Source organism: Podarcis raffonei, chromosome 17 (genome assembly GCF_027172205.1).
Source record: "Podarcis raffonei isolate rPodRaf1 chromosome 17, rPodRaf1.pri, whole genome shotgun sequence".
NCBI lineage: Eukaryota > Metazoa > Chordata > Lepidosauria > Squamata > Lacertidae > Podarcis > Podarcis raffonei.
This window is the reverse complement of record NC_070618.1, coordinates 36,858,721-36,875,285: the sequence shown is the minus strand read 5'-3', so window position 1 is coordinate 36,875,285 and position 16,565 is coordinate 36,858,721. Positions and strand designations below refer to the sequence as shown.

Sequence of the window (16,565 nt, the reverse complement as noted above, 5' to 3'; positions counted from 1 at the left end):
GCAAATTAAGCAGGAGAAAAGCAGCGTTTTAAATAAGCTATTCGTTCGTGCCGCGTGGCACGTTGTTAGGGGCCAGTGGCTAAAGTAATCAAATTGAACGAAACATCTTAATATTCTGTAGGTAAGAGCCGAGGAGGCCCGTAAAACGCATGGATGGAAGAGGGCAGGTGCCTTGTTCTAAGGTGGTGGGTGAAGGAGTGGCTGGGGGTCTGGATGGGAAGAATGTGGCAGCGAGGGCCAGAGGAAGGGAAAACGGATCGCGCTGATAGGAAGTGACAGCAGCGGGCACAGAAAGGGTGCGGGGAAGGGGTCGAAGGAGGGTGATGGATGGGAGGTGACAGCGGGAAAGGACCGGCGAGGACGGGGCTGGAGGGACTGGAGGAGCCCCGGCTTGCTTGGTGGCGCACAGCAAAGCCACCTGCTACTCGGGGGTTCAATCCTGCCTGGCGGGTGGTCCCTGACCTCTTCCCGGGAGGCCGCCCCACCGCGCGCGCCGAGGATCGCTCACCGGATCCTTTTGCGCTCTTGTCCGGCTGCAGAGCCTCGCCATTGCGCGCCTCCAGCAGCAAACTGGAGAAGCCGGTAGGAGGAGAGCGGCGCGCGGAGAGGGCGATCCTGCGGGGAGGAGGGACGGGAGCCTTGCGCGTCGCAGGGCAGGCGAAGGGGCGGGCCCGGGTGTCGGGCTGCGGGGAGGGATCGGCACGCAGCACCTCCTCCCCTGGGGAGGGAAGAGCAGCAGCAACGCCGCCGTCGCCGCAGCGCCCGGGCGCAAAGCGGGAGCCTGGAGGTGGGCGCGTCGCCCGGGCGCTGGAGACGGCGGGATCGGGGCCATGTTTCAGCGCGGGTCGCGGCGGCGCCGATCCACCCGAGCCGTGAGTTTCTCCCTGCGGAGGCGGCGGGGAAGGCGAGGCGGGGAGCCAGCCTGCCGGGACGCCGACGAGGCCCGCGCCGGTGCTGCGCTCGCTGGCTAGGAAGGGGCGGGCGGCCAAAGGCACCCCAGGATCGGGGGAAGGGGTTTTCGGAGGGCGGAGAGGGGGGTCCCTAAGGGGCGTTGCTCCCCCCATTTCCTCTCCCCAAGGGCTAATTGTCTCCGAGGGAATCGGGACCTCTGTGCCGGATCAGACCCGAGGCCTGTCTCGCCCGGCATCCTGTTCCTTACAGGAGGCGACCCCCAAGCCGGACGGGAGCGCAGCCGGCCTCTCCAGCGCCTGCTGTTCCCCGGCGGTCTGCTTCTGATCTCCGTCGTGGCCAGGGGCCGTGGGTCGATTTATTCTCCATGCATTTGTCTGGTCCATTTTAAAAAGCCACCTAGGTGGTCACTACCACGTGTTGTGGTAGTGCATTTCAGGGTGGGAAGCAGAATTTCCTCTCGTCTGTCGCGAATCTCCCTCCCTTCATTTTATAATAGAGGGAGAAAAGCTTGTTTCTATACACTGACTCGATGCTAGGTGTAATTTTATATACCTGTGTTATATCCCCACCCCTTACTCACCTTTTTTTCCAACCCCCAAACACTGCCCTCCAGTCCTCTGATCATTTGGCTTGCACCTTTCTGCATCCTTTCTGGCCCCGCAATATCCTTATGAGTTTTTGCAACCTGAATTATACACCGTATTCCCAGTGTAGTTCTACCTTGTATAGGCTTGTATAAGGGCATTTCAGTATTGACAGTTTTATTTTCAATTTCTTTCCTTACGATTCCCTAAGGTGCAATTCACCCTTTTCACAGCTGCCACATGTCAAGACAGCATTTTCACTGACCTATCCTTCACAACCTTACAGCCTCTTTTGTGGTCTGGCATCACTAGTTCAGACCCCGATAAGGTTTAAGTGCGATTAGGATTTTGTGAGAAACGTTGTGAAAACCGTATAAAAACCCAAGGACATGGCTTCTACAAAGATTTGTTGGCACCTTTGAAGAACTCTAGGAGGATAATGAGACAGGACTTGCCTTTGCAGAAGCCATGCTGATTCTTCTTCAGAAAGGCTTGTTCTTCTATATGCTTGATAATCTTATCTTTAATAATTTCAGCAAATTTACCCAGAACAGATGTTAGGCTAATTTGCTTGTAATTTCCTAGATTCCCCCAATTATTATTATTTAAATAGTTTTATATTTGCCACCTTCCAGTCCTCAGGTACAGAGGTCAATTCTAGGGAGAAGTTGCATGTTTTTGTTAAGGACCAGCAATTTCATATTTGAGTTCTTCAAGAACTTTTAGGGGGATACCACCTGGGCTCAGCATTGTGCTAATTTTTAATTTGTTAATAAAGTTCACTTCTGTCACCACAGCCTTGCTAAAGAAGCCACTTCAGGCATAGGCATATTTTGCACTGACATATTGCGAGAGTTTTAAAAGGACTGTTGTACCATAAATAAGGCTTTCTATGGAGCTACTTGGGGACGCGGGTGGCGCTGAGGTGTAAACCACTGAGCTTAGGGCCTGCCAATAGGAAGGTCGGTGGTTCGAATCCCTGTGATGGGTTGAGCTCCCGTTGTTCAGTCCCAGCTCCTTCCAACCTAGCAGTTCGAAAGCATGTCAAAGTGCAAGTAGATAAATAGGCACCGCTCCAGTGGGAAGGTAAATGGTGTTTCTGTGCGCTGCTCTGGTTCACCATAAGTGGCTTAGTCATGCTAGCCACATGACCCAGAAAAATTGTCTGTGTACAAACGTCGGCTCCTTCAGCCAGTAAAGCGAGATGAGCCCTGCAACCCCAGAGTCGTCCGCGACTGGACTTAACTGTCAGGGGTCCTTTACCTTTTTTATGGAGCTACTATGTGGTGCAGGACGTGGGTGGTGCTGTGGGTTAAACCACAGAGCCTAGGACTTGCAGATCAGAAGGTCGGCGGTTCGAATCCCCGTGACGGGGTGAGCTCCCGTTGCTCAGTCCCTGCTCCTGCCAACCTAGCAGTTCAAAAGCACTTCAAAGTGCAAGAAGAGAAATAGGTACCACTCCGGCGGGAAGCTAAACAGCATTTCCGTGCGCTGCTCTGGTTTGCCAGAAGCGGCTTAGTCATGCTGGCCACATGACCCGGAAGCTGTACGCCAGCTCCCTCGGCCAATAAAGCGAGATGAGCGCCGCAACCCCAGAGTCGGCCACAACTGGACTTAACTGTCAGGGGTCCCTTTACCTTTACTGTTTTTATGGAACTACTATGTGGTGCAAGGGCCTCCCTTTCCTGTGCTTAGAAGAAGCTATGGGGTACTGAGTTACAGGAGATGGCTGTGAAAGCAATATAGGTTAGATGTTAAGGTCTAAGTGTTTAGTGGGACCCTGAGGTATGGGGAGTATGTGTTGTAAGAGTTCATTAAAGGGTTGCTACAGATGTCAGGACTCTGGGCAATATAGGGTTCAGTGGGCTCCTGTGTTGTGCCATTGCACTGGCATCCCAAGGCATTTCAGAGGAGTTATATGGCACCAGGATCACTTCCCCTCTCCGTTCTAAGGACCAGAGAAGATGCTGAGAAAGGTTGAGGCCTAGAAACATTGTAAGATGTTCTCTAGAGCAGTATGGAGCCTTGTGGGGTAATGTGTTGCCCAGCTCATGGAAGGACTGCTGCCGCAGAAAACGCTGTCGGTTCCTGTATTCCTTGGTTTGGTGGTGTGTGTGACCTTGCACACCCTTTAGAAACTGAGCTGTGGTTGATGACTTGAGGGAATTCTGATGAGAATTGTTGTAGCTGTTACCCAAGGTGATTATAATGGCTTACTCTGAGGTGCCAGGGCCCTCTAAGGCCCTAATGAGGTGCTATGGGGTACTGTCTTGCAGAGTCCTCAAAAAGTGTTCATGAGGTACTTGGACAGTGCTTGCTAGATACTGGGATACTGGGATTCTTGCAAAGAATGTTATAGAGAGGCTTTGGTTTCATCCAGGAAGACCGTTCTTAAACAAAAGCATATTTTAAGGACCAGACTATCTATTCCTGATCTCCGGAGTAACCCTCCAGATGTTGCTGGACTACAGTGCACATCAGCCCAGGCCATCATGGCCAGGGGTCAAGGATTATGGAAGTTGTAGTTCAACAACTTCTGTAGGGTACCATGTTGCCTACCGCTGCCTTTACTGTTAAGAGGTCCTGGGTGTGCATTCTTATGGCTTTAAAAGAAATTTCTGGAGTGGGCCATGCAAGAGTAAAGTCAGCTTACATGAGGACTGCAGCAAATTTACTTCAGTGTAAATGGTTTGGTCCCTGCATACCTCTAAAGCTCCATGCCTATGTTCCGTCATGACTGATAACCAAGAGTGTCCGCTTGCACATACCACCCCTGTCCTAAATTTGAGCAGCAACGCCATGTAGATAGATTATTGCATGGGGCCACTTCCTTCTTGAAGACCGCACCAGAGACAATGCTAACCTTTGTTTTTGTGGGCAGGTGGGGAAGCAGTTGGTGGCTGGGAATATGAAAGTGTTTATTTTAATACATTTAAATATGCTGCATATTCCTATGAAATACTGCCTTTAGTTGTTTTATATCTAGCATATAACCATAGTCTTGATATATCAGTGCTCCGAAATCTGAGACGTTATAGGCAAGGTACATAGGAACTTTCCTTCTGCTGGATCAGGCCATTAGGCCCGTATTGTCTGCACTGATTGACGGTGGCTCTCCAAGGCCTGAACAGAAAAATGTAATTGTGTGTATGTGCTGGTAGCTGTGGAGCATCACATTGCCAAGAGATCCAAAATGCTTTGGGGTCTGTTCCAGGGCTCACGAGGGATTCTGTGGGTCTCTGAGCTACTGGAGCTTCTACAAAAATTATAGGATTTCGTCTCTTCAATTCCTATTTTGCAGAGGATATACATCTGTCTCTAAATCTTGCCTCTATGGCTGACACTGGGTTTTCCCAATGTATGGATTGTGTTGTTCTTATAGCATTTTGTATCCCCTTAGTCAAGTGCCATGACGCTCTTGACGCTAAATGAGTTAACAGGCAAAGTAACGTTTAAAATTGTCTCTGTGTTCAATTCATTACAGACATCCGACCCTGCCCTGTTCTTGGGGTCTGCAGCACAGGAAGAGGCGATTTAATCTCTTCCTGCTCCAGCTGCAAACTCCCTATCCCCACCCCAATGACTGCAAAGCTTGTGTTGGGAGTGAAATTCCCACTGGTGCCATTAACTTCTCTACAGCTGGAGTCTGGAGACGAGGACTAAGGAGTTAAACCAAAGGCTTAATGGAAGAGGTGGGGTTTGCCAGAAGAGGTAGAAAGGTGGTGAGTTGTGTTGTGAGAGGGAGGGCGTTCTCCAACCAAGGCCTAAGGGGCAAAGAGAGAATGGGCGGAGGTGTTTAAGAGAGCAGGTAACTTTTCGGCAGCTAACCCCAAAGTCGTGGAGTTGAAGGAGTGAAGATCGCAGCTGGCAGAGATCTCTCTGGACGCAAAGGCAGGGAAACAAGGTGGGAAATGAGAAATCAAGCCTGTGAAGGCTGGGTTTGGGGTGATGGGGACCCTGTGCTGCTCCTGAAGAAGACAACCGAGGCAGTTATATAGCAAAGGTTCCTATGCTGGAGCTGCCCAGAAGGAGATGATGCACCAGCAGTAAGAAATATGAAGGTTGTGTTGGACAAGAGAAGGCTCCCCTGTAGCCATGGCAACAGATGTGGAGATGCTGTCATCTCAGGGCCTTCTTCAGGTGGACTTATTGTAGACCTTTAGCAGGAGAGCTAGGGCAGTATTCAGCAATTAATGTGTCTAACTTAATTTCAGTGGGTCTACACTAATTAAGACTTAGTTGAACACTCACCTGTAGCCCTTAATTTGTTGTGCTCATGTCCCAGTGTTGGGGTGCCCATGGGAGTGGAGGTTTCTGTTGTTTTCCTGCCTTGCCTCTGCCTTGGGGTGGATGGGGACCAGGTTGTTAACTCTCTGACTGGCCTCCTGGCTGACCTGGTTTCCCTGTTCAAGAGCAATCCAGGTTAGGTCCACACCTCTTGTTTGGTTCTGAGGGCTTGGGGCTGACAGGTGCAGTTCGGCAGCTGCAATGGGCACCTTTTGTGGGTGCATAAAACTCAACCCCGCTCCTCTTCTCTGTTTTCCCTCTGCTTTTCTTGGCACGTAGATGTGGGTTTTGGAGCAAGATATTGGCAGCGGGCGGAGATCCAAATCTCAAGGTGAAATTGGGCCCAGAGACTCACAAAATTGTGTGTGTAGGTGTCGAATGGGGCTGGTGGGCGGGTTGAGATTGAGCAACAGAACAGGATAGCGAGATTGTGTAGGAGCAGGAGTTCAATAGGGTTCTCTGTCTATACAATTCGTAATTCGGTGCGACGCTGCAGCTGGGAACGCCACAGACCCAAATCCTGCCGTAACGGATCAGGAGATGTATTTCCCTTTCAGTTAATGTTGGGATTATTTAAGGCATTCTGGGGTCATGCTGGGCCATGGGGTGGGCTGGTGGGGGTGGTGCGGGTGGCAGGGTTCTTGAACAGGGAGCAACTGTGGTGTGGGAGAAAGCATAGGGGTCCTATACGATGTATCCCAAATCTGGGATTTGGGGGGTGGGGTGGGGGGAGATTGCTTATTACGTCAGCCCTGGCAGATTTGATTTCCCAAAGCTGCATCTGATGAAATAGATCTCCTCCGCCTTCCTTGAAATCCCTTCTAAGCTGCAGGAGGGTGGGTAGCGGCAGCAGTTGGCAGATGTGAGGGGGAAAGAATCATCTTGCTTGTGGATACTATGCAATCTCTCCAGCACCATGTAATAAGTTTTGGTTACAGTTTTGCTTCTTCCTGGTGGTGGCTGTCACCTTTTCGTTTCAAAAACCTTACCTCTGTGGGCATGGGTAAGGGGGCCTTTCCCTGAGCAGATATATATATATATATATATATATATATATATATATATATATATGCTGTGTGTGTGTGTGTGTATATATATATATATATTGTGTGTGTGTGTGTGTATATATATATATATATATATACACACTGTATATATATATGTGTGTGTGTGTGTGTGTGTGTGTGTGAGAGAGAGAGAGAGAGAGAGAGAATCAAAGGGTCACATTCGTTTCTCTATGAACAGACAGTTCCTTTCTGATGGCAAGCTCATTTTTAAAGTTGCTGCAGCGGCAGAGCCTCTGAGCATATGCAGAGTGCTTCCCAAAACTGAAGGGCACACTCTTCTGTTGAGAACAGGTTTATAACAACACATGCGTTTAACACACAAACGATCATTTGCTTTATATCTTTATGCTGTGGCAACAGACTTGAAGACTGAAATTCTGGTAGATGGGTAAATATCCTGGCCAGGTAGAGATCATGGTTCCCTAGTTTGCTTTTCCTTATTTTTAAAAGTTTCGTGCTGCCTTTCCACAGCTTGAGATGGGTCACATTCCCCCCCCCCCCGATAAAAATGAGAACAATATATAGAGTTGACAGCAGGTAGTTAAAAGTGAAACTTCAGACTTGGGGGGGGGGTCCAGGGGTGCCAGGAATGTTTCACTGAGGCGCCAGAGCGAGCCTTTTCTACTGCCTCCATCTTGATTCTGTTGTGCTCAGTTCGCCCTTTTTTCCAAAGGGATTTTTTCCCTGCCCAGTTTCCAGGCACTGCTTCAGCGATTCTTGCCTTGGGGGAAGTGGGAGCGGCTCCTGGCACCTTCTCTCTCTCCCCCCCTTCCCTGGTGTGTCATCTTAGCTGTTCATTGGCGCAAAGAAACCCACACCAAAGAGGCAAGACGGATGAAAAGTGGCAGGAAGGGAGAGTTAGGAAAGTTCTTGTTCCGCATCAAGGCCTTTCCACTTTTACCCTGTTTCGCCCCCCAATTATTATTTTTTGAGGCACTTTGCTGCCCACTTTCTCAGCCACCTGCAGTGGCAGGAAGCCAACATCTGGCCTGTTTATGTCTTGCTGAACTGAGCTGAGGCAGGTCCTGGCCTGTGGGTGGCTTCCGGCACCCAAATGAAGTTACGCTTCTCCCACAGTGCTTTGCTGCTCTCAGACGGGAATTAGCTTCCTTACAAATCCTTCTTTAGGCCAAAGTGCAGACAGGATTTCACCCACGAGTCTCCAGCTGCTGCGGTTAACAGTCAGGAGTGATAATAATAATAATAATAATAATAATAATAATAATAATAATAATAATATATTTATACTCCACCCATCTAGCTGGGTTTCCCCAGCCACTCTGGGCGGTTTCCAACAAAATGTTAAAATACAATAGTCTGTTAAACATTAAAAGCTTCCCTAAACAGGGCTGCCTTCAGATGTCTTCTAAAAGTCTTGTAGTTGTTTTTCTCTTTGACATCTGGTGGAAGGGCATTCCACAGGGCGGGCGCCACTACCGAGAAGGCCCTCTGCCTGGTTCCCTGTAACTTGGCTTCTCACAGGGAGGGAACCACCAGAAGGCCCTCGGCACTGGACCTAAGTGTCTGGGCAGAACGATGGGGGTGGAGACGCTCCTTCAGGTATACTGGACCGAGGCCGTTTAGGGCTTTAAATGTCAGCACCAACACTTTGAATTGTGCTCAGAAACGTGCTGGGAGCCAATGTAGGTCTTGGCGGCCAATGTAGGTCTTGGGAGCCAATGTAGGTCTTGTTATGTGGGCAGATAGGGTCTCAGTCTGCATACCTGATGGAGCTGGTAAACAGCTGCCCTGGGCACAGAATTGACCTGTGCCTCCATGGACAGCTGTGAGTCCAAAATGACTCCCAGGCTGCACACCTGGTTCTTCAGTGGCACAGTTACCCCATTCAGGACCTGGGAGTCCCCCACACCTGCCTGCCCCCTGTCCCCCCAAAACAGTACTTCTGTCTTGTCAGGATTCAACCTCAATCTTTTAGCCAACATCCATCCTCCAACTGCCTCCAGACACTCACACAGGACCTTCACCGCCTTCGCTGGTTCTGATTTGAAAGAGAGGTAGAATTGGGTATCATCCGCATATTGATGGACACCCAGCCCAAACCCCCTAATGATCTCTCCCAGCGGTTTCATGTAGATGTTGAAAAGCATGGGGGAGAGGACAGAACCCTGAGTCACCCCACAAGTGAGAGCCCAGGGGCCTGAACACTCATCCCCCAACACCACTTTCTGAACAGGGCTGGTGTGAGGGAATATATTGCCATTAACAAATATGTGCGGGCATCCTGATTTTGGAAGCACCTGCCCATGTTGGTACAGGCCCCTGTCACTAGGGCCGCAGTCAAGGGACCTTGTAGAAATGTCTCTAAGCTTAAGATGCTGCTGCCTGAAGGTTTGAGGGGCAGACTTCATGCGATCTGCTTTGCAACGGCAGACCCTTGTTCCAAGAGACAGTGTAGCAGCCACAGAGTGGGTTCTGCCATGAAGCTCACTGGGTTACCTTGGGCCAGTCAGTGTCTTTTAGCCCGACCTAGCTCACAGGGGTGTTGTGAGAATAAAATGAGGAGGCGCAGGGCCACGTGCACCAACTTTTGCTCCATGGAGAAATGATGCTGATATAAACGCAGTAATTAACAAATAAATGCTAAATATCTTCTCATAGCTGCCTTGTACCCGGCATTGCCTGGGAATTCTAAGAAACCCCCCTCCCCCAAAAAATCAGTGCAGTTTTGAAATCTGTGTTTTAAACCAGAGTTTCTTGATCTCAGGAACCATCATGTAAAATTTAGTTAACGCTTTCTTAGCCACTGTCCGTCCAAATGCATAGCAAGTTACCAAAATATATAGTCGAAGATGGGAACAGTCACAAAGGTGTGGACAGCTGGTGTCAAAAGGGAACCGGTGTGTGGTTGCCGATTCCTGGTTATTCAGGATTCCTGACCGATGGGAGCAGATGGACAGAGCTGGTGTCAATACTGATGGAAATGGGGGTTGCATATTGATGGCAATCAATGGGTGCAAACCATAGCGATGAGGGTGTTCTGGCGAGATTGGCAGAGCTGGTGACACACCTGGTGAATGGGTAGCGGTCCTGGTGATGGGTAGATGCTGAACCAAAAACAAACCCCTATGTTGCAATAAGAACCAATCACAACAATACAAACACAACACGTAGGCTAATAGTCAAGTCAAGTCAAGTCAAGTCAAGTCAAGTAACGTAACCTTTATTGGCATAACATAAGAACATTCAGAATACATTTAAAATAGCTAGGCCAGTGCGATCTCGTCGCCACCCCAACAGCACAGTCACCCACCAAAGGGCAGAAGAGGCGAGCAATCCGCCTCATCTCTGAGGGTTTCTAGCAAGGGCAGGATCCTGTAGCATACTTCGGCGACAAAAAATCAAATAGAGGAACTTAGCTACTGTCTTGGTGAGCTCCTGGTCTCTCCCCTGTAATAAGAAGCGCATGACCTCCGTCTCTGGTTTCCATGTTGGAATACATAGATGGTCTAGAAATCGTTGGCAGAGATCATCATACATTTTACAGTTAAGGGCCATGTGAGCTAGAGTTTCCACCAGGTGGGCATTGCATGGGCAGATCCTATCTCCTTCTGCCAAAGCCCCAAACCTGCCCCAAAGTAGGTTAGAAGGATTAGAATTGAACCTGGCCAGTGAAAAGGCCCTTCTTTTTAAAGAAAAATTGTAAATAATTAAGATTAAATTCCTGCGCCCAAGAGAGTCGAAAATAAAGAGGGGAGCATGTTTTTTCCGCAGCTGAGATTAGTTCCTGGCGATCTATGTCCCACAGCCTAGTTTTTAACATGGTCTTGGCGACTGGGAAAGCCACAGCGCCCAGGAGATCCTCTGAAAGCCCGAGTTGTAGGCTAATAGTAGAGAATATATAATAGAATAATGATATCATTCAAATTATAGGAATAAGCCAATACTACTGAGGTAGCTCAGTTTTGTTATCATTTATCGGTTGTACGCCTTGTATCTTATTTCCAGCTGATGAAGACTATTACAAAACAGTAGTATCATTCTGGAGACACTGTCCTTTTGAAACCTTTGAGACGTCTTCTGTTGAAACTTTTGAAAGACTATTGTGAGACTGTCTTTAGACATCTGTTTTGAACACAGTTACCACTCTGTTATATTGCACATATGAACTTTGATTGGCTTATTCCTATAATTTGAATGATATCATTATTCTATTCTATAGTCTCTACTAACTATGAGCCTACGTTTTGTGTTTGTAATGTTGAGATGGGTAGATGCTGACTTCCGGGTGTGAATGTGTACTGTCACAATAATACTAACAATTTTATTATTTATGCCCCTCCTATCTGGTTGGGTTCCCCTAGCCACTCTGGGCGGCTTACAGCATCTATAAAAACATAGTCAAATATTGAGCATTAAAAACTTCCCGATACAGGGCTTTATAGGGTATTATCTGGTGATACTGGTGGATGTTGGTGCTACTGATGTTTCTGCTGCTGACTTCTTGTCCCTCTGTCCCACAACAGCTGCCTGAGGTGGAGGACCCTGACCGGGGCCAACCGTGTCAGAGGTGCGGAGAGCAGTGCCCAGGCTTCCTAGTGCATGGATGGAGGTAGGAGAATGTGCTGTCCCTCCCTCCCTCCATCAAATCTCCCTCCATCCTCTGTGAGATCTCCCCCTCCCCAACTGTCTCCCTGTTTATTGGACCTCTAGGGATTATTTGTGCTGTGTTGCCCTCCTATGCCATGGGTTGTATCTAACTGGGTCCCTTCTATCACTTGACACCCTCCCATGCTGCTTCGAAGGCTCCCCAACCCTCTGGAGGACATTTGGGGAGGTGGGCTGCAGAAGGAAAGGGGGGAATAAGCAAAAAATGGCCTCTCCCCCAGCTGTCCATGGAAGCCTCCGCTGGATCCAAGAGCCTTCTATGGGGCAGAGAAGCACAGTTGGATCCAAACCCCTGTGGATCCAGATCCTTTCGGGCTGCCATCTCCTTCCTAGGGAGTAAGTCCCATTGAAGACGGCAGGATGGATTTCTGAGCAAGAAGAGAAACTGCAGGGTGTGCATCTCTTTCCTTCTTTTCTACCTCGCTGATTTGATTCGCTCTGTCTTGCCCGCCTTTCATCCCTCCCGTCTTGTACTTAGCGCCCGGCCTTCTGCCCCTCAAGCCTTTCTGAACAGAAATCTAGATAAGCAAGTTAAAACCTTTCCCCCTTTCCTCCTGTCACTATAGATTGTCCTTATTCCACATCCTTATTCGTAGCTCTAATTTGTCCCTTGCCTTTCTGTTGGCATTCATGTCTTCCTCTTGCAGACACATCACTCCAGACTCATTTCTCTCTCTCTTTCACATCCAGCCACCCCACCCCCCAAAAAAAATTGAATTGCAGCAGGAAAGCAGTGGAGTGGAAGAGCCTTTCCTTTCTGTCTCTTTCCATCACTCACTTCATTTCTGCCCCCCCTGCCCCCCCCGCCCTGGCATAGCCCCCATCCTGCATCTTTCATTGTCCTCGTTCATTTCCAGGCACTTGTCACGCAGTTGCCTCACTGTGGTCTCGATGCCCGCAGAGACTGTAAGACACTCTCTCCCCTTCCTCTCTCTTTAATGAGCTGATGGCCCCGTTTTGCAGGAATAGCACAGCCTGCCGTTGGGGCCCTTTCGCCCCACTCCTGCATTCCCGTTTTGTGGGGCTGGAATAATTCTCATGATGAACTCGGTTGGGGGTGGGCGATGGGTGGGAAGTAAGTGTGGTCTGTGTCACTTGCATTGCAGGGTCCGTGGTAAAACACAAACGTGGGAACTTGCACTGGAAGCCGTCCTTGGAGGATTTGCATGAAGGAGTGGGCAGAAATGCCTATAATAAATAACCAAAAAATGAACTTGGCATGCACTGTGGGTTAAACTGCAGAGCCTAGGGCCTGCTGATCAGGTCGACAGTTCGAATCCGCGCGACAGGGTGAGCTCCCGTTGCTCGGTCCCTGCTCCTGCCAACCTAGCAGTTTGAAAGCACGTCAAAGTGCAAGCAGATAAATAGGTACCGCTCCAGGTCAACGGCGTTTCCGTGCGCTGCTCTGGTTCGCCAGAAGCGGCTTAGTCATGCTGGCCACATGACCCGGAAGCTGTACGCCGGCTCCCTCGGCCAATAAAGCGAGATGAGCGCCGCAGCCCCAGAGTTGTTTGCGACTGGACTTAACAGTCAGGGGTCTCTTTACCTTTAAGCATGAATTAGCAGAGTGGTCCCCCCCCATCACCCTGCCATCTTCACACCATCAAGTTTGAACCTATCCTGTTATTCAGCTACTCAAAATCCTGTTTTCCCCTTATAACTGGTGGTTACAGAGACTTTTGAGGTCTCTACCCCTGTGTAGACTTGGTGCGCCTTTTAGATTTGTCAGGGTTGTGTCTCTTAGGGCTCAACAGGCGGGTGAGTTATGGCAAAGCGTTGAGGAGCAGCACCTGCCTGTTGTGCTAAGAGGATCTTGAGGCAGCAGTAGAGCTGTGCTGGGCTGCTTGGTTGTCTCAGGGTCTAGTTGGTATTCGGGGACTGTATCCCTGGAGACATTACATTTCCCTTCCTCTGCAGGAAGATCTGCCAACACTGCAAGTGCCCAAGGGAGGAGCATGCGGTGCGCATGGTGCCTGTCGACCTGGAGAGGATGATGTGCCGCCTCATCTCTGACTTCCAGCGCCACTCAATCTCAGACGACGACTCTGGCTGCGCCTCTGAGGAGTACGCCTGGGTGCCCCCAGGACTCAAGCCTGAGCAGGTAACGCTAGAGCATCCTCTGCACCAGGGTCTCTTGGGGATCCAGGACTGGAACTTCTGTACAGTGGACGCTCGGGTTGCGAACGTGATCCATGCGGGTTGCGATTCGGCGCTTCCGCGCATGCGCAAAGCGCGATTTAGCACTTCTGTGCATGTGCGACCACTGAAACCCGGAAGTAACCCGTTCTGGTACTTCCGGGTTTCGGTGGTCCGTAACCTGAAAAAACGCAACCTGAAGCATCTGTAACCCGAGGTCAGACTGTATCTTTAAAATTATTTGCAAACAAATAATAGGCTTATTATTGAATCACCGTACTTTTCTGTGTATAAGACTACAGTTTTTTTCTTTAAAAATCATGCTAAAAAGTGGGGGTAATCTTACACATTGGTAGTGCATAGGGTGGACGTTTGATTGGTTGCTGCTGCAGCTGTCAGTGGCTACTGTGTGTGTTATGGGTTGCTGCGTCAAAGGTGTTGTTGATCGGCTGACGCTCTGGCAGTTGGGCGGGTGATTGGCAGCTTCTGCCGGTGATGGGACAGATGGGAGGTGGATTTTGCAACGCGTGCAGGTGATCCCCCCTAAAAGAAGCTCAACAACCCTGGGCAATCCTCCGCAAAAAAAAGCTGAACAACTCTGTGCCATCTCCCCCCATTTTCTTAAATTTGAATCCCCCAAAATAGGAGGCGTGTTATACATGGGAGCGTCTTATAGACGGAAAAGTATGGTAATTTTTTTGTAATGTTTATACCTTGGGATTTTGTGTCCTCAAATGCAAAACTGTCTACTTTGGTCTCAGTTTTGTCCCAGTGTGACTGTCATGGCTCCCCCAGCACACACACAAAATCCCCAGGCGGGGGGCCATAGTTTGGTGAGTGTCCTGAGCAACAGATGTCCCTGCCTTCCCATCCAACTTGGAACTACAGTTCCCAGAGTTCCCAGGAAAAGGGAATGACTTCCAAAGCTAGTTTAAGCCTGTAGCGTAAATTGGAGGCCCTCAAAGCTGCAGTTTCATGTCACGTAGCTTCTCTGTTTGAAGGAGGTCACAGAGATAAGTGAGGAAGTAATTGGTAAACTTCAGAAGGAGAAAAATACATGCTCTGTGCTGCTGGAGCCCTGCTAAGTCAAGAGAAGGCAGTTCTGATGAACCCCTCTGGGCCTTTCTGACCCAGAAGCCTTGCTACACCCTTGGCCACGTCATGATAATCTAAGATTATAATAATACCCTTTAAACTACAAGCTGTTCTCTTTGTGTTATTAAGGCTGGCTGTTAGAAGGGGGAGGGAAAAGCAGAGGCTGGTGACTATAGTAAATAACCACACCGAGACACAAAACGCTGGCCTTTGGGATCCAGGATTCCCGTTCTCCTGAAGGGGTTAAATTAGATCCACCACCAGACTGGAGTCAATTCGACCTGGTAGGGAGTGCAGGCAGCTACCCTGGAGGGTAGAATTCCACAGGCTCCAGGTTAACCAGGAAAATCTTCTAGGGAGAGCCCAGACCTCTGCCCACCTGCTCAAGACATTTTAGGGCCATTTGGTCTGGAGAGGGAGGGGAAATCGCCCCACCCCTTTCCCCTCATTTCATACAACTGAACGGAGGGAGAGCCCCTTCCCTTAGGAACAGGTGAAAAGGAAAGTGCAGTCAGGAAAGCACTTGGGAAGGACATTCGCTATATATTTATCACCTACCTTCAGCAGCATAAATCCTTACCCTCAAGTTCACCCTCAAAATAACCCTGTGAGGTAGGCTAGGCTGAGAGATGATGACTGGCCCAAAGTCACCCAGAGAACTTTCCCCCCCAAAAGCTATTTTTTATTAAAGCTCGAAAAGCAAAGAAAAAGCAATATACAGAAATAACATCAAATATCAAGCATTTTTTAACAGAAAAACTAAAAGAAAGAAAAAGAACAGACTTCCCATTCTCCGTCTATCAGCTTAAAAAACTTATTTAAAACTCTTACAGTCATACCTCGGGATAAATGTGCTTCAAGTTAAGTATTTTTGGGTTGCGCTCCGCGGCGACCTGGAAGTAACGGAGCGCGTTACTTCCGGGTTGCGCTGCGCGCGCATGCGCAAACGGTCAAAATGACATCATGCGCATGTGCGGAAGCAGCGAAACACAACCCACAGACGTGCGGACATGGGTTGTGTTCGCTTCAGGATGTGATCGGGACTCCAGAATGGATCCGATTCTCATCCCAAGGTACCACTGTACTCTGTAATAACATCCAACTTGTCTACTCTCCTTAAAGTCACCCAGTGCATTTTTTTGACCGCGTGGGGAATGGAACCGAGGAAGTTCTGCTCAGCGTAGACCCACTGAAATGAACAGACATTAGTAAGTTAGGGCCCTTAATAACTAGCAAATACTAATCATTATGAACATGTTCACACGTCATGGTAAATCAGTGAACGGTTTACTGTAATGCACCTACCTGGACTGTTTATCTCTTCTTTGCTCGCAACCAGAGAAAATAATTAAGCCAAACCAAGGATTATGGTCTGTTTCATATCAACAAACGACAATCAATAAACTGGAGCAGATCTTCAGTACAGATCATAGTTTGTTGGGACAAAGCAAACCACAATTTCTAGTTCAGATGTAATGCTAAGCCAGGGATCATGGTTTGTTTCCTTCCATCACAAGCAGTAAGGAGAAAGGCAGGTGCAATTCACTTAGACAATAAGCCGTGGATTATTCCTGGCTTGCTATGACGTGCGAACTATGATGGGCTGTGTGTGGTATCAAAATCCCTTGACCTGTCAGTGCAAGGATTCCCACTAGTGCAACGGGACTTTTCCCTCCTCTTCTCCCACCACACACACCCTGGACCCTCCTCAAATCTGCTCGGGGGGGGGGGTTGGAGGGGAACCCCCAGAAGAGATTTAGGGGGCTCACAGTGGGGGTGGGGGTGAAGTCTTGTTGCACTGGAAAGATGGCTACATTGGATACAAGCTTCTATCTTGCAAAGGGTGAGAATTTTTCAC

The 16,565-nt window shown here is 49.1% G+C and overlaps 1 protein-coding gene across 4 annotated transcripts in view; it reads left to right on the top strand.

The window, feature by feature from the left end:
- Positions 1-354: 354 nt before the first annotated feature.
- PRICKLE3 (prickle planar cell polarity protein 3) overlaps positions 355-16,565 on the top strand; it is a 34,870-nt gene continuing 18,659 nt past the window's right edge. Inside the window, exons 1-3 of one of the 4 annotated variants that reach the window (XM_053372020.1) lie at positions 355-582; positions 11,335-11,420; positions 13,394-13,577. In XM_053372020.1, the coding sequence (XP_053227995.1) occupies positions 13,443-13,577 (135 nt within the window). In that variant the 5' untranslated portion in view covers positions 355-582; positions 11,335-11,420; positions 13,394-13,442. Of the gene's footprint in view, positions 583-703; positions 873-4,610; positions 5,401-11,334; positions 11,421-13,393; positions 13,578-16,565 lie in introns of those variants that run through there. The other 3 variants (XM_053372021.1, XM_053372022.1, XM_053372023.1) reach the window with 3 other exon arrangements.